General features: G+C 39.7%; 1 protein-coding gene across 11 annotated transcripts in view; it reads left to right on the top strand.

The window, feature by feature from the left end:
* Window positions 1-6,638: 6,638 nt before the first annotated feature.
* CCDC170 (coiled-coil domain containing 170) overlaps window positions 6,639-18,330 on the top strand; it is a 49,049-nt gene continuing 37,357 nt past the window's right edge. The window contains exons 1-6 of one of the 11 annotated variants that reach the window (XM_068938696.1): window positions 6,661-6,720; window positions 7,118-7,240; window positions 7,847-7,933; window positions 8,059-8,135; window positions 10,356-10,383; window positions 16,424-16,555. In XM_068938696.1, coding sequence (XP_068794797.1) covers window positions 7,151-7,240; window positions 7,847-7,933; window positions 8,059-8,135; window positions 10,356-10,383; window positions 16,424-16,555 — 414 coding nt within the window. In that variant the 5' untranslated portion in view covers window positions 6,661-6,720; window positions 7,118-7,150. Of the gene's footprint in view, window positions 6,837-7,087; window positions 7,241-7,846; window positions 7,934-8,058; window positions 8,136-10,355; window positions 10,384-16,423; window positions 16,556-18,330 lie in introns of those variants that run through there. The other 10 variants (XM_068938697.1, XM_068938699.1, XM_068938703.1 and 7 more) reach the window with 10 other exon arrangements.

Below are 18,330 nucleotides of genomic sequence, written 5' to 3'. Positions count from 1 at the left end.
TAGAGATAAGAGTAAGTCCTGTCTTCATTTCATCATTACTTTTGAAGTAAGTAAATTGAAAATAAGGCACGCTTCGGAATTTTTTTCTTCTGCAGGATGTGATAATGGCGACTCATGGACAAAAAGTGCAGCATGGTGTTACAGAATCACAGAATCGTTTAGGTTGGAAGGGACCTCTGGAGATCATCTAGTCCAACCTCCCTGCTCCAGCAGGGACCTCTAGAGCTTATTGCCCAGGATCACATCCGGACGGGTTTTGAATATCTCCAGGGAAGGAGACTCCACCACCTCTCTGGGCAACCTGTTCCAATGCTCAGTCACCCTCACAGTGAAGAAGTTTTTTTTTTTGGTGGTGTTTTGTGTTTTTTATGTGTTGGGACATACTGTGCCTCTGAAGTTGATAGGTTTTGGAAGGCAAGTAAATGAGGACCTTGATGAGCTATGCCTGTGACTTCCATGGCAAATATCCATAAAATGTGGCTTGTGGCCTCTATTCTAGCCAAATTCAAAGATAGTGAGGTCTTGCAGACTACATTTCTCCAGAGTTCCTTTTGCAGAAACACATTTCATTTCCCTCAATAATGTTGCTAGCATACAATTTTGCTCCACCTCATCTACAGCTGCATTTAGATGATTAGTGTCTGAAGTGGGTATATGCATTTAGCAAATCATTTGGAATTCTTGTGCATTAAAACTAGAAATTACTTCACCTTCTCAGTATGGCATTGATGGCTTGAGGTTAATAAAGGCAAGATTTTTAGTGTTAATCAAAAGAAATTCTAAATTTTCAAATCTCATATTAAATATTGTGATTCTCTGTCTTTTAAGGAACTGTCATATGACTTAGTCTTTAAAAAGACTAAAAACTCCAAACAATAGAGGTAATGAAGCAATATTGCCCACCCCCACCCCCACCGCATCTGGATTCTGTCCCATGGGAACGGGCAGACCTAATAGTTCTCCCCACTTCCTGATGGGACATTTCGGGGTGGTGGGGAAAGCTTCAATACAGATTGTAGTAATACACATATTTATACTGTAGCCTTTCATACAGTTGGGGCATCTCAGTGTGTGTTCTGTGCTGTTTTTTCACAGCATTTGTGGGAAATTAAGCATTGTTCTGACCTACCTCTGTCAGATTTACTTGAGATTTGTCAAACACTTGAGTAAAAAAAAAAGATTAGAGAAGGGACTTACCTGTATGTTTATACTATGATTGTATAAAACTTGGTTCTTTTGAAACCAGGTTGAAAATAAAATAAAATGCCAAATGATGCTGTTTTCGTAAAGAGCTAACCTTTCATTTAGGAATTAATCGTTCCATTCTTCAGAAGAATGTGTTTGTCTCTGAGGACTTTGTGAATTCTTTCTTCAAGAAACAGAGTGTATTAGTGACCTCTTTTCTAGACCAAATCTGTCTATTTTAATGTGCATGCATCTGCGTGCATCATTCTTCTAGTGCTTCTCCAGGCCCCGGTAAGCTTTTCTCACCTCCCTGTTTTCACTGGGATCTCAAATATCTCTTCTCTCCATGGGTAGTAGCTCTTATTTTGTTATTCATTTACAGTTTCTTTTTCTTTAGCTCTCAGAAGTCTTTGGACTGGAGCGCTAGCAAAATGCAGTTTTAAGGAAAGTTATTTTGGCCCGTGGCATACTGAGTGCTTTGAAAGGCAACATAAGCTAACTTGTGTCTTGCTAGACTTTCTCAGGTTCAAATTCCAAGAAACATGGAACCGTAGGGGTCCTCAGAACAATTGCTCTCCATCCATCCATATCTCACAAAGTATTTCTATTGCGTGCAAAAGAACTGAAACTGCAAAACACCAAGAGCCAAAAGAAGGCAGTAGGCGTAATAAAGGACCTTGCCCCTACTTTAGATTCTTGTAGTGTTGTTTCTCACATTGCTTCAGAGTTTCTTTTTTTTAGCTATAAACTACACAAAAAATGTTACAAAGCTGACTTCTCCAAGCTATTCTCGTATGCGCTTTACTCTTGAAATCCAAAATCTGTGTTTTTAATTGGTGAGGTAAAGGGGATAATCTTTGAAAAATATTTCCATGATTTCTTTTAATCTTTCATAAGGATTTGAACCAATTTAGAACAGTTTTTCTGTTTCAAGAACTTACTTTTTGTAATGGCTCTTCTCTCTCAATCCTTGACAGAAATACAATTTTTTTTTTTAATGTGCAGACATTTTAGCACTTCACATAATGCTAGAACCAAGCAAATATCACAATCTGTATTTTATGGATAGAAAAACTGAGGCTTAACATAAATGGTTACACTAGACTGAGTGGAGGAAACATGAATTTTGGGGTATTACCCAATCCACATCCTCATGTGACTTTTAGCTTTGGAAAGATTCTGATACATCCATGCTCATTTACTTACAGAAAATTTGATTAGGGGCAGACATTTCTCTAACCAGATTCTTGGGTCTTATTTCTGTGTCAACTGACTATCAGTATTTGGGTTTCATATCCTAGATCAGTTTTGGCATCTTTCCTCAACAAGTATGGAATGGAAAGATTATGTTAAATACAATTTTTTTATTATTTTATGTTTAACAATCAAATGAGAGTAATTTTATGAGGTGCATAGATTGAGGAGATTCTGCATCATTCCTTGCTCTGAAAGGCTGAGAGATTTACTATATATGTTTTTTTTTTGTAACAGCATTATGGCAGGCTATGGTTTTGTACAAAGAATCTCATTCATAAAAATGAGTCCTTGCAATTATTTTAAGTCAAATATTCTGAATTAGCCTTCCCCTGATCTTTATTTCTTGCCCCCTTTAAAGGAAAAGAAACTTGTGAATCCTTCTGAGAACTCTAGGCTTATTTGCTAAATGCTACGGTTAAAGCATTTTAAAGTGTTATCAAGCTCATATTCCTTTTGTTTTTAATCCAGATAACTTTATGGATCTACTGCAAGATACAGCCACAAAAACAGTTCTCCACCCATTAGCAGGGGAGTAGAAGTGGCTGAAGTGGAGCTCTTAAACCAGCTGTGGCACTGTAGGATTAGTGATGGGGAAGTGCAGTCAAACACACGCTTGAGGAAGTTAGGACACAGTTTCACAATCATTTGGAACTAAATCTACACAGTGTTCCTGTAGCAGGACAGATTAGGTTGCAATCAGAACCTGCTCGTGAGATGACATTTCTGTCAAAATTGGGGGAAGACATTAGAACTTAGACCGGATTTATGCTGGTCTCATGTAAGACCGCCAGTACAAATAAAACCTGTCAGAAGTATTTAATAGGTTTGAACTACAGAATGAGTTTATACTGCATCAGTATCTTGCATCATGTGGCTGTAGCAGCTTTGGCCTGGCGCAGGGTGTCCCTCACCGCTGAACCACAGCAGAGACACGCGCTCCGCAGGCTGCGGTTCCCCGGCACCGAACCCCATGGGACCGCGGCGGCCAGGGGGCCTGCCCCTGCCCTGGCGAGGTATCCCTGCCTGGCCCTCGGGCCGGCGGCGATGCGCGTCTCGCTCGGTGCCAAGCCTTTCAGTGCGCATGGTGGCAAAACACTCTCCTCCTTTCTTGGCCGAGCCGGTTGCCTGTCAGCGTGGCAGGCTCGGCACCGGGTCAGAGGACGGCCACGGCAGGGGAGGCGGTGAGATGGGCAGCAAGGGCCAGCGTAGGCTGCGCTACCGCGGAGCTGCCAGCTCGGTCTGAAGCAACTCTATTGTAAGTGATACTAGGAACAAAGATAGAACATGCAGGTGCCACGCAGTGAAGCGTAGTTAACTAATGTGTATATAGCTCAAGAATTCCCTCTTGCTATCCATTAGTATTTTGTCTATATTTTGCATTCACTGTACTGTCTGGCTTTTACCAGCTTGGCCTGTACTGTATTCTTCTCTACCATTTCCTTTGTAATCCCAAATCTGTCCTTTTCTCCCTCCCTGCTCCCCAGCCTGTCTTATCTTTCTTTTAGGTTAACAGCACAATCAGCCCCTATGAAACTGTAAAAACTTCTGATTGGACTCTAGCTAGCAGCATCACATTTTGGGTACTTTACATAACAGAACAATGAAAGGCATAGAAGAAAAAAAAATGTTTAGGGACAGTGTCCTCATCAAAATATTGAGGTTTTGTGTTAATCTAGATTTATATCACTTTGGGATTAAATTCGGCCCAGGAACTAAACAGAATTCAAACTTGGAATTAGGAGTTGTCTGAGGGGTGTGGGTTTTTTTTTTCTTTGTTTGTTTGTTTTTTAATGTCTCTGAGCTGTAGCGAGGCGTTCTGGATGCACAAGCTTCCCTTTTGGTTAGAAACCCTGTTCTTTTCCTCTGGTTTCTTTCCAGCCTGGCTCTCTTTGTAATTTTAGTACCACAAAACTAGGGTCTGGGTTCAGGGGGTGGCTACCTCCAGAGGGATGCCTGCAGCATGTGCAACTCACTGTTACCCTTTCTGCACCTCTCTGTCTGCTCCATCAGAACTAGTTTTTATATAGAAATGTCCTATTTGTTTCACTCGTCTACTAAAGCAACAGTAGGACCATCTGTGTAGGCAAGCCTTAAGAAGAGCAGTTTTCAGAAGACGTTTTTATACCTCCACTTCTATACCATACTATTTTGCCATTAGTTCTTCCTTGGCACGTGAGGGTGAAGTGGTCATCTCAAGTCCTTCACGGTTGTGACTGTCTTTTCCCAGCTGCTTACTGAGACAGAGGCATCTGGCTTCCCCCGTTCCTGCTGTCTGTCCTGCATAGCCAGAGCCGTAGCGCTGCCTCAGCCCCGTGCTGGTCTCAGCTGTTACCCTTGTCCATTCCCAGTGTTGTTTCCTCCTGCTTAATAACATTTTCTCAGGGTCTTTTTCACTTTAACCCACGTTGCTCCGTGTGGTGGATTCCATCAGAGGTATGGCTTTGTCTAGCTCTGTGCTTTGGACAAAGTTGCATTTTAAAATAGGGTGGTTATCTACAGAGGTGTTCCTGTACTTGGGCTGGGGGCAGGGAGTTCTCTGTCACTGGCAGAAAGTGAAATAGTGTCAGGCACATAGGAGGGGAAGAAAAATAGTATAGGCTTGCATACTTAGACAGCAGGTAACAAAACAGTCTTTAACACCCTTTCATGTTATGTGCATCCTGCAGCTTCAGTGTGGCATCCATGTGTCCCTAATAATGAACAATCATTTACAGCTATGTTATGAAGAAAAAAACCCCTAGCCTTTCTGTTTTCTTCTCTGGCAAACTGTAAATAAGTTGGTGTTATTAGAAACTGAAGAAAAGGTGACATACCTTGAATTAAGAGCGCATAGAGAAATCAGCTAAAAGTGCATTGCTCCTAAAGGCATTTAGGCAGCCTGATTAAGCAGCTCACAGAATCTTAAAAGTAAAATGTCACGTAGCAGCGACACACCTGCATGCCTGAGGGTTTATCGTTTAACGCTAGCTACAGTTCATCTCTTTGCATTTTAACTGTGTTTATCATGTTTATTGGAGGGGAGGTGAGGAGGAGGGCTTCTCCTTTCAGCTGGAGATACTTTGCTGTTAGCAAGGCAGCCTGCTTTCCCTTCTGCCTAGCACAGTGCTTGTCTCACAGTCCCTCGAAGAAGAGAAGGAAAACGTGCGTGAAATTTCATCCGCTCTGCTGGCGTTAGTTTTGAATTTTGGGGGGAAACCGGGGATTTTATTCTTCGTCGTTCAGTGTTTATTTGAAGCTTCTGCGAGCATCACTTCGTTTGTCTCCAGGCCCTGAGCGCTGCCTCCCCCTCTCCTAAGAAGAGACCCTCTCGGTCCCCGTCCCCCGCTTCCCGCTGCCTCAGGGAGCCGCCGGGGGCAGGCGGCCGGGGGGCGGCGCGCAGCAGGGGTTCCCCAAGGCAGAAGGAAGCGTGCCTCTGCCGGAGCGCGGCCCTGCCGAGCGCCCGCTTCGGCTGGTGGCGTTCACGGCTTCTCCGGGCCGCCGCGGCGCTGCTGGGCCGGCCCAGCGCGGGCTCTTGCGAAGCTCATGTTAACAGCCCCAAACCAATTTCCTTTGGCTTCAGGGAACTTCTTCAGGCGTGCTAACGATAGGTCTACGTGTTCTGCAGGGCAAACGCCAGCTTTGAATCCCGCGATTGCTGACGTCCCTGCCTGGCTCTGTTTTTTTTGATTTAAACGGCACGTAGCTCGGACTTCAAACGAGGTAACGTTGTGGTGCCACAGCAGCCGTTTGCTGCTGTCGTATTTCCAGGGGAAAAAGAAAAAAAGTCTCTGCCTGTAACAGCTCAAATCAGATGCACTTCCCCCATTCATTTAACTCAATTAACTGTTCAGAGCTAATGTTATTGCTTTTGATAAAAGTGTTTTCAGTACTTCCCCACAGAGGGTGGAAATCACGTTCCAGCTATCACGCCACGGGCCGCCCCTCTTGTATAATTCCTCCGGTACGCATACGTGCAATATGCTAAATTCGGGAATTTGTCTTTCCTGACGGAAACTTTTCGCTTTCCCTGTTACTGCCGTCCCAGCCTCAACAGCAACCATCACCGCCCCCGCGCTGAGCCGACAGCCGGCACACACCGCCCCCTCCCCTCCCCTCCCCTCCCCCCGCTGAGCGGGGACAGGGGGCGGAGCCGCCTCAAGCCCCGCCCCTGCCGAGCGCCCCGCCGGCGCGGCGCCTCTCGCGATACGCCGCCGTGCGCGTTGCTAAGCGACCGGCAGCGCGGCCTGGAAGCGGCCGCGGCGGCAGCAGCTCCCCCCCCGGCGGCTCCGTGAGGCGGAGGTAGCGCGGCGCTGCGCGCTGGGGAAGCTCCCCTTCCCCGGGCGAGGGCGGCGGAGCTGGTCCCCTGGCGGGCGCCTGACAGCGCGGCTCTTGAGAGTTAACTCTTCAGTTTAGTGGTGGGTGTGGTGGTGGTGTTTCCTTTTTTTTTTTTTTTTTTTTTTTTTTTAATAAATAATTTCTACAGCTGCAGGCCCGCGTCGGTTACCGCGGAGTTAACTTCAAGCTGATCGTTACGGCTTATCTTTACAAATTCAAGGACAAGAGCGGTTCCCTCTCTCTCTCTCTCTTCCCCCCCCCCCACCCCTTGTTAAGTGTTGAAAAAGGGAGTATCTTTCACGTAGTAGGAATTCATAGTTATCTAAGAATGTCTTCTCCACGTTGCTTCCTCCTTTGAAAGTGGCTCGCTGGCTTTGATGTGAATTTAAAGGAGATGCCCAAGGATATCGCTAAGAGGATCAAACTCGGTCCGCTCCAAGGCAAGAACATCTCGTTGGTGCGTGGACAGCTGGCTCTCTCCTCGGTAGTGAAATGTGTTTTTTTTAATCACGCTGTATCTTTCTGAGAGCTTTGCAAGATTGGCTGCTGTTATATTGAATACAATGTTTAAATACAGTGCCTGACTGGAAGGTTTTCATTAGCATCGTTTAGGCACAGAATTGGTAGTGACCCCATCCCAAATCCTGCCGCCCTGAAAGTCAGTAGCTGGGAAGCGCTAGAATACCGTACTGTCAACGCTCAGAAAGTGTGGTTTGCAGTTTGTATGCCTCAATTTATAGTTAATCTACAGCACTAATCACTCTGAAGTGTGTATATGCCTATGCATTTAACTACATCTAAAGCATTTGCCGTTTATTAACTGCAGTAAAATGTAACTGGTGTTGTAGGAGAACTGCAGGTGTGTTGGCTTTGTGTGATGGTTTACTTTTAAATCTCATCTAAACTTTTTTCTTATAAAAGTAATCTAACTTCAGGACTGATCAAGTAAAACCAGTAAAGCAACAAGCACTGGGCAAAAGAAATTCCACTTAATCCCCACCTAAGCACTTGATTTTGTTACGTTTTACTCCTTCTAGAGTTTGTCTTAGTAAAGTTTCCAACAATTATCGTTTTTATTTTGCGACTACAGGTATCGGTTCTTCCTCACCATTCATTTTGGAAAAGTGGTGAGGCAAGGCACCAGGGGAGATCCAAGTTCCTTAATTTAACCATGCAGGTAAAGGATGAAGTAAAGCAAAAAACATATTAAGCAGTATTTACAGAAGGTGATATACCACTGCCTTGTATTTGTCTTGAGATGGCTACTGTCTTTTATCATATTAAACTTATTATTATATTTAGATGGAAGGTCAGCATATCTTAACAGAAAGGAAAATGAAAGATGGAAACATGTTAACTACTGCTTGTAATAGTAGAAGGTAAGACTGAAATTTTGATGGTCATGAAAATTCTATTTGTGCCCATTCATCAAGTTTGAAAATGGCGTCTTCAGTAAATAAACAACAATAGGCAATGATTTTTATCTTTCAGTAATACCTTTTAATGGCTATTGTAATGGGAGGAAGGTAGGGCTGAGCAGTATCCTCCTGAAAAGCATTTAGAAAATCTCTTTAATACTGTATTTGAGCTATTGGAGACACTTTACTTAGTTTTATATACTTCTAGAAAGGTGCACTTTATTTAAAAAAAAAAAAAACCCAAAACAGGTGTATAACAAAAAGAAAACTGTTTTCAGAATTACACACACAAAAACTGCAAAGAGTTTGACCTAGTTAGCAGGAAGAAAACAGAAGAGTGAAAACAGAAGAGTGAAAAGTGATCAAAAGTAACCAGGCATTTCTGGCAGTTGAGATAATGTGAAAGAATAACTGACAAATCTGAAATGTTTTTGAAATGTTACCTGCACATTTAAAAATTGCTATTAATAAAGTATTGTTAATAAAAATATTTTGAGATCTCTAGGAGGAGGCAAATTTTGCCAAGTATTATTTATACAGCATTTAAACCTTATCTAAAATATACATAGAAGCTGGTTTGTTTGTAAACAGTTTTTTTTCCTAAGTGAGTGTGATTTGATTTTGTCTGTTTTCATTTGGGTTAACAAAATCTGTTTTATTGTTTATTGATGGCTCACCCTTCTGACACTCATTGGTGTTTTTAGCTGCAGTGACTATTCTGAAGTGATGTGCATGCTGCCTGGTGCATGGTTTGCCTGGCAAAATGTATAATAGCTAAGTTCTGCATGCCTTCCCTTCATCTGACTCACTAGTGAATTTCTACACAGTGTCCAGCCCCTGATTTTCATGAAACTTGTAGTTGTTTATGAGAGATTTGCTTTTTCTACTGCAGATTTTAGGAAAAATTGTATTCCCAAACTTGTTTTTCTTTATTCTAAAATAGATTATTTTCCAAAATAAAATAAAAATGAAATGTTGTCTGAATGCTGAAATAGTATTCTCTTGTCTTTTTTTTTTTAAATCAATTTATACAAAACATTTTTGAAAATGGCCTTGTTGGAACATATTTCAATTCTTTAATAACTAAACTAATTGGATTCTGGATAACAATACACTTACAATATTATATTTTTGATTGCAGTTGCAATAGTTACAATCAGAACACAATGTTTAAGCTCCCCTTTCCAGCACTTCTGCCCATGCAAAATGATTTTCTGTGGATCCCCACTGATTTGAAGGACACCTTGGCCTCCCATAGATGCAATTGCAGATTTGGGGACTGAAAAATTCCTTGTGATTTTTTACAGAGATAATTCTGTGTGGAAATGCCTCAACAGTGCAGTCTCCTAGTACTTCGTACTAGATGTCATCTTCCTTCTGTTGGCAACAAATAATAGTCAGCTGTCCTGCTGTATTAAGAAAATGCCTTATTTTCAGAAATGAAAACCATTTTAATGTACATATGCATCCATGAATACTAATTTAGTTCATATTAGAAGGAAGTATTGCACGCTCAAGATCTCTCTTTTTTTCACTTTCAGAATACTAACTGTTATGACACTGGGGTTTGTCTGTTTTCAGCTTTGTCCTTTGTTTTCATATGTGTAATTATTGGATAACCCAGTGAGTCCAATTGCGTGCCAAGTCCAATACAAATTTACAGATTAAAATGGTCCACTAATTAACTTAAAATCTGAGGAGAAAAAAGAGGTGCAGTTCAACCAATTAAGATGAATTACAAGCTTGTTGCCCAGATTTAGTTTTTCTTAATTTGTTACTGTAGCGTAGATATAGGATAAAAAGAAGCAGAGATGAAATGAACAATAGCAACACATGTCAAAGCAGTGCCAAAAGGAAGTGCTAACTGCAGGAGGCCTATGTATGCAGCTGAAGCAGTGATTATAACTCAAAGAAGTCAAAGTAAAAATGCCTATTTTAGCTAGGAGATGAGAATTTGAATATTGTGGAGGCCGTCAAAGCTTTTGTTCTTCTAGAGAAACTTTCCTGCAGTTTTCTGTTGTTTTACCCTATTTATTTGAGAGTAACTTACGAAATAGTTTAATAGAGCAGATCTATGAAAAATCTCTGAATACCCTGTATCCTCATATCACAGAATCAGTTTAATTCTAATCTCTTTAATTCAATCTCTTTCTGTCTCTTTTTGTTCTGTTTGTTCTGTAGACTCAAGGGAAAAACAGAGTCAACAAAGGTTTGTGACTCCTTGTTTATTTTTGACATGGCAACCCTAATGTGCCTTGGTGCTTTGGAAACTGGAAGAAGTAGTTCCTGCCCTGGCTAGTGTGTGTCTGCAATGGGCAAGAGGCAAGGGAAAAATGCATTGGCAAATCACTCTGGGTGATGCTCAATACTTACTTTACTGAGGTCTTTCTGTTTCAGTACAAATTTTTATATATATTTTGGGTGGCGGAGGGCAGTGCATTTGCAGCAGCGTTTGCCAGGGTTGAAATTAGAGAGAAGAGCCTCAGGAAAGGACTTTATTAGTAAGAGAAAAGCTGATAAAAGCAGAATGGGAGTGAGTAACCTGAATGATTGAAGGTTTTGGAAGTATGGAAGGGGGTATAAAACTACTGAATATTACCGAGGTTCTGCTAATTTGGAGTTAGGTGAAGTTTCCCAATTATCAGTTGGGTACCAGGAAGGTGAAAGTTGCTATTTGATTAAAGAAAAACAACAGCAACAACAACAAAAAGAAAACCCAAAGCAAAAATCCCCACACAGCAACAACAACCCTATGTAGTTGATGAGTACATCTAAAGAATGTCTCTAAGCTGAGTTTTACAACTCTTGCATTTAAATTACTCATAAAGCCAAAAGGCCAAGTAGATATTACTCATAAAAATTGTAAATGTATGTTTAACTTCTGTTTAAAATTTGAATTGAGATGACAAACTTTGTTTTCTTGCAGTCAAATGGAAAGTGATCAACAAAGGTTCATAAAGCAAATGGGAGACCCCCTGCCCCAAGCCCAGACTGGTTGAGTGACGATATATGAGAGCTGGTTGAATAATAATATATGAAGGCTTCTCCTGTCCATTGCCTCTAATTCTTCTAACATTTTTTTTATTTTATTGTCTTAAGAGTAATCTGTATAAACTGAATAGTACTGGTGAGATAGTACAGTTCCGAATTTTTCCAGAGAGGGTTAGAAATGCCACATCTGCATAATAAGTTTTATCTGTGCAGTAGAATCATGCCCGATGAAACGCTTTGTTACAAGTATGTCTAATTATCAGATAGCTGCGGGCAAAAGATAAAATACTGTTTTCTTAAATATGAAAATATGCATATTCAAAAATATTATAATCATGCCAACTTTTTTAGTGTGGTGTTGCAACGTATAATTAGCTTCATATTTACGAAGGCACTTGAGGATGCAGAGAACTGCTCTCGTAAATCTCACTAAAACCGTGAGTGAGTGAAATGGTGATTCTCATCAACTTTTGCACCTGGCTTCATTTAAACTTTTTAAAATCCTGCTGTATGTTTAGCTCTATCTTTATAAGTTCATCCTTTTCAAATCTAGTCTTGTATGACAAATGTAGGTTTCAGAAGTTCCAGCTATAAAAGGTTTCCTCATATTGACTGTTGCTGAGGAACAGAGACCTCCTTTCTTTGGCAAAGAGTCTGTAGGTTTTTCTTTCATCAGTTTTGAGATTTATTCTTCTTTCTGTAGAATCAGAAGTGGTTGTGTTTGTTAAGGGAAAGAAAAAGAAAACATACAACAATATAGTAATATAACAGTTTTTATTTTGTGTTACTGTTTCCAAGCTCCAGCCATGGTTTTGGAGCCCTGTTGTATTACAGAATGAAACAAAAATCCCTACATCAAAGAATTTCGTGTGGATGTACCATGTTAAACAATAAGTGGAGTAGAGCAAAAAGACAGACAAAGTAGCAAAGAGACAGCACATTCCTTGCCTTACTCCCTCAGAATGATGATAAGGTGTAGAGAAAATTAGCCCTTTTATCTAAAAGGGTACTATATTGTATGTGACCGTGAGCTGTACTGTATGTATCGGTCTGGCTTGAGTTGTAACTCCTATGTGAAAGAGCACGGCTGAGTATCTCTGAGGGAGACAAATGTGATCAAACTGGATGGATCTAACCCAGTGTATACTAGAGAGTTGAAGAAAGATTTTTAAAAAAAGAGTTGACAATATTATGTGAACTAATCTAAGGTAATTTGTCTTCTATTACAGTCCAAACCAGTAGTTTTTACTTTATTTCCCAGGCCTTTATGTTTGTGTTTATAGAAGGGGGTTATTTTACTGGATGTTAATCTGTTTATATATATATTTTAACCTATTTTGAATAGGTAGGAGCTGAGTTTCTAATTTATCTCAACCTCTAAACTGAAGCTGATGTAGATGAAAGCAGAAGGGCAACATGTCACATTTTAACTTTATGATACCATGTGCAGGAGTCCCCATTAACTTCCTATAAACTCTGGATGCTCCTTTAAAGTCATGGTTTCTGATGTAAGGAAACCTTAAATATCTGGGAACGTTCCTATCAAGCCATCTGATGGCTGTCTCCACGTCTGGCACATTGCCAATGCTGAGTTAAGGAAAGGTGTCTGAGCTACATCCTTCTTGGTATAAAAGAGAAAGGGAGTTCTTAGGAAAAGCTCCATAACCTCTTAAGAGCATCTGAATTTGAAATAGCTGTTACTAGTGGTGGTACATAATCTCCCACTTAAGGCTGCCTTGGTACTGGAGGGAAGCAAATGTGAGGCTAAGTTTTATTTCTGCTTCAGAAAGCCTTGTTGAAAATGTGTTGATTTCACAGCCTAAACTATTGTCTAGGAATTCCTATGATGCTTTAATAAGCTAATGCTCTAAATGTCAGTTTTTGTCTTCAGCTTTAGCATATGTAGTTATCAGCTATGTACTGTTCTATTATTCAAACAACGCCAGATGGCGTTACATATGTATTTATATTTATATATTTATTTATAATTATATTAACCAGCTGGCCTGTTCTTACACTTTGTAGCAGTCGTTCATGAAAAACTGTTACACAGTCAATAGAGAGTTATGTCAGCAGAACCAGTGCTTTTCACGTTTTCTGAAATTTGTTCCAGGAACTGGTCTTCTGTCAATTAAGACACATGTGACAGCTACAAATGACCATCTAGTTTAGAACAATCATAACAGTCAGGAAGCCCACTCCCTGAACTGCATCCTTTCAGGGCTGCTGGAGAGGTTTGTGGGAGGTGTTTGTTTGTTTTCTTTTCTCAGAGTTACAGGAAGAAAATAGGGAAAGGAAAGGAAAAAGACCAAAATGACTGGTCTCAACTGAGCTGCCAGTTATTTCATCTTTCTGAGACCTCAGGTAGTCATCTTCAAGCCAGTCACTAGTCTTTTTGTAAAAAACAATTTGTGGTTCAGTTGGTGTTCCACTCACAGAGTCTGAACAGCATATGAGAATAAGCAAAATTTTTGTCTGAAGTGTCTTCACGCAGAGCTAACAGTGTATGCTGCTTCCTCTTGATGTGGGTTTCTCTTTTTAAAAAATCTTTCTAAAGCCTAGGCATGTCCTGAAGGTGAGACAGGATGATTTGTACTCTCAGTAGTTTTGGTGTAAGGGTTGTATTGTCTGTTGAACAGATGCAGAGTTTAATTTTTTAAGTATTTTTAGGAACTGTTCCAAGTTGCTTGTTAATTTGTAGAACATTGATTTTTTTCTTTTTGTTTGGACAGGCAAATTAAGAATACAGTTTTATGTGTGTGTGTTTGCATGCCTTTGTGCTCTGACCAGAAATGAAACAGTTACCCAGGTTCCAGAGGTACCTGATATATCAAATCCATCTAGTTTTGGTCTGTCTCAGCTACCCTTTTGTGCATTTGGCTGCTCTCTTGATTAAATCCCTCACAGGCTTTTTCTATCACTTGTCAGAATTCAGTGATGCTATTTTCCTAAGGCAGCCTGCTGCAGAAAAGTTTCTTGCTTTTCTACTAAAATGCATATTTTAATCCTTATTTGTGAAATAGTATTTAAAAGCTTACTTGTTACAGGAGGGTAATAGTCTATTCAGAACTGAAATAGTTTTTATACCAAAGTAAGATTTTCTTTTCAGGTAATTATCCAGGAATAACTTTTTCGTCTAATTCACACTACAATAAGGAATGAATTTTAACTTTTAAGTAAGAGAAGCCTATACAAAATGTGTGTTCTTTCTTTTTTTTTCCCACATGTAGTTAATACTTCTTAATTACATACAAAGAAACTGTAGCTCATTAAGAAATTGCAAATGGCTTTCAAAAATGATTACAGCTGTGAGTATGTATTTCCAAGTCTTGCTTGGAACAGAGTGTATATTTCAGACTAATGCCTTTGCTGATCGGCATGAAGTGCGAACAACATCTTGTCTCTCTCTCGTTTGGAATACCTAGTTTCAATAGCAGTTATGAACTGGGGTAGATTTGCATTTCATAATGCATACTAGAAGCATTAAGATGGCAGTTTTGGCTCAGTCCTGTGTGGGAGATGATGGAATAAAAATCTCCTCATGCTCTCTCCTCAGTTGTATGTGCTCCCAATATCACTTAAACACAGTTCTGTTCTGAAGGTTTTAATGTCATAGTTTTGTAGTAAGTATCGATTAGAAAAAATGTTCTACCTCATGAAGTTCCTATCAACACCTCAAGTTTGAATTTTCATATTGAAAGATTTAAATATCAAAGGCCAAGAAATCCACCATCCTTGTGCTCTACTATAAAAAAGGAGAATGACATATAAAGGAGAAAGCTTGTTATAACAAGTTTAAAACGCACGGCTAAAAGACTTCTAGCCTTACAAGTGGCATGAAGGAGGCTGGGCTAGAAGTACAGAACTAGTGCTTGCCATCTATTAAAAGAGCCCAAAAAAGAATGAAAGGAGGTCAGTATGGCAATGGTGACTTCTGGGGACAAGAAAGCATCATTCAGAAAGCTGAAGTTGTGTCTAAGTGAAGAAGTTCGAAAGGACCTTTAACCTTGGCAGGTTAAAAATAAAAGCACAGTTGTGCTAAGCAGAAAGTGAATTTGAGGAGCAGGTAGGAGTAACCAAGTAGGCATGGACCCTTCAACTTGACAGAGGGACAACTGAAGTGAGATACAATAGAAATCTGAAAAATCGTGAGTGGCACGGAGGAGATTGGTAGGATTGATTCTTCACCATTTTGTCCAACATAGGAACTAGGGGTCATGAAATGTAAATAGGAGAAGCCACAGTCTAAAAAGTAAAGTGATTCTCATAAGCTGAACTTGTGGACTCCCTTACCAAGCAACGTTTTGGATGGCGAAAGGTTACATGGATTGAAAGAGAGATTGGATAAGTTGGTAGAAGTGGAACACTTTGAAGGTTACTAAATACATAGAAACTACAGGGAATAATCTGAGCTGAAAATAATTGGATGCTATGGAGTTGTTGAAGGGGAACATCCTACATGCTTGTGCTGTATTTACTCAGGGATGTGCTTATGGCAGCTGTTGAAAAGAGAATACTGAGAGAGATGCTCTAACTCTATATGACAATTACTATGATGTGCCTTCATTTACTCCCCCCTCCCCTGCTTTCTGTGTTTTATCAGTTTAATTAACCTTGTGTTATTTAAAACAACTACAGTTTCTGGGTTAAGCGCTGCAAGATACCTTTGTAAAGAATAAAACACTGAGGGTTCAAAACGGCACCATTACAGCTTTGTCAGCGTGTTGGCTATAGTCCATTGCGTAAAGGGAAGTGCTAAAAGGCAAGAAGAACAACAGCTAGAAGCAGGGTAGAGAAGAGTCAAATAACTTAATGATTGCATACTTTCACCTCTATTCTCTCATTGTTTTTTTTTTTCCCTCCTTGCTGCTAAACTAGAGTATAGATATACGAGCAACCCAGCTTCTTTTTAAGGGTAGTGGGCTTATGTAAGGAATAGAAAAGCCTTTCTCTGACCAAGGATACTTTTTTTTTAAAATATATTTAGTAGCGCAGCAGCCATGTAAGTGGCTCTGCTAATTTGCTCTGTCACCTTAAAGACATTGGTGACTGAACTTGCAGATGAAAGTGGTCACTGGTAGGAAAGTCACTGTTTACGCTATTTTTTTAACAGGGTCAGTTACTGTGGGAACAAGGTATTTGGAATAATTGCCATTTAGTAGCTAAAAATCCCAAAAAACACTGAGGCAAAAGTATTCAAAAATGCAATGTCTTTTTTTTTTTTGGTCTGTGTGTATATGTGTGTGTTGTCTTCCCAGGAATCTTATGGTTGCTTTCCTTTGGATATTCCTGTCACTAGAGAGCAGATGAATCGCTATCGGGCTGCAGCTGAAACTGCTCAGAGTGAACTTGCAGCACTTTTGGTGAAGTACGATTGTGCCCAATCAGAGGTACATTTAAAAATACCTCCGAATCCTTCTCCAGACTTGGGGATTCTCTACGGTTGCTTTCTGTAGAGGATAGAATGTTTGTAGGAAGTCCAGAAGTCCTTGCTTTTTGGTGCAGAATTTTTGTTTCTCATAACATTTTTTTAGGATTTCCGTGTGAATTTTACTCTGCTTGCTAGATGTCCAAGAACTTATTATGAATTTATATTTGAAATATTGGCACCAGAGTCTTTCTTTTTTTTTATCATGGTCGTTTTCATCTTTGTTTAAATACACTATTTACTAATTAAACCTAAAAGTTAATGTTTCAGAATTGTGACTGTATAAAAGTTCTGATCGTTGTAATCCTGTTATTGCTAGTGACTTAATGTATAGCTGCCCAGCCTTATTCATCTCTCCTCTTTAATGAAGTTACAGTTCCCAATGCACATTGCTTTTGTTATCAGTGAAAATGTGTTTGAGCTAATAAGGTTGATTGTAACTAGAGTAGCTACACATGCACATCATTTTCTACTGTCTCTGCTGTGAGGATAGTAGCTCTCAGGACAGAGGTAAGGTAGGCAGCTGGGCGAAGTAACATTTATAATGAACAGTTGGATTTCTTTAGATGATCATTTTCAGAGTTTCTGTATTTTCACTCTTTATTTGTTTAAATATATAGCTGAATAAGACTTATCTAATCTGATTCTACAATGCAGGCTCTGGTCAGTTTTTAAAATGGAGTAGATATTTGCCTCTGAGAGAAATGAAGTACTACACACATTTGTCTGTATCCATAGATTTAGGTAGGGGTGTGTGTGTGTGTATGTATATAAATATAAATATAAATAAATAAATATATATATATATGCATAACATACATGTATACATAAAGCATGATAGAAACTTGGAACATTCATCATCCGATTAGTTCTTTAAACATTTGTACATGTCACAAATGTGCATTTCTCTTGCACTTTGTACTGTGCTTTGAGATACGCTTGTGTAGCACATGAACATTAAAAAAGGCTTTATCTGCCAATGAAATAAAATTTCTTTTATTGTAGATAACAGAATATGGATAACAGCAAGAATGTGTAATATTATAGGGGAATGAATTGTTCATATACTATCCAATTCAAACTACAGGGATGGGTGTACATCAGCTGAGCTGAAATTTGACCAGTTGATTCTAAAATTATTGTAAAGATCCTGAAAATAGTGTAAAGACGGTGAAAATACTGTAAAGATTGTCAAAGGTCTTTAATGGCTATACAGGATCAATAGTTTATCTTTACTTACCATTTTTAAAAAGTCATACAAAACTTCATGTTCTCATATAAATAATTTGTTCTCTACGTTATTGGCAATCTCGAATGGCTTTATTGCCAGCGTGACTGAATGATTTATAGATTCTTTCAGCACTCTTCTTGCAAAAGCAAAAGAGTAGTCGAGAAAGCAGCTGCTCATGCTCTTGTTAATAAAGACCTTCATGACCCAGTTAAGGTCAAAGCCCAGTTATGCTGTGTGCTCTAGAAAACTCATGATATGGGATTATTCTTGCTCTTTCTGGTATTGAAACTGACCACAAAGACAATGCACAGAACAAAAAAATATCCCATTTTGCAGATGGGGAGTTGAACCACAGAGAAATTTAAGGTTGTGAACACTTTAAGCTACCATAACTTGGTCCGGCTGCCAAACAAAGCAGTCGTGTTGTTCCTTTAGCTGCTCATTTCCTTCTCCACACTGCCCCATCCCATGTGTTGGCACAAATAGCTGTGTAGTCATACGACACA

The sequence above is a fragment of the Struthio camelus genome, chromosome 3, assembly GCF_040807025.1.
Source record: "Struthio camelus isolate bStrCam1 chromosome 3, bStrCam1.hap1, whole genome shotgun sequence".
Lineage (NCBI taxonomy): Eukaryota > Metazoa > Chordata > Aves > Struthioniformes > Struthionidae > Struthio > Struthio camelus.
Note: the sequence above shows the minus strand (reverse complement) of the source record. Positions and strands in the feature narration are given on the sequence as shown.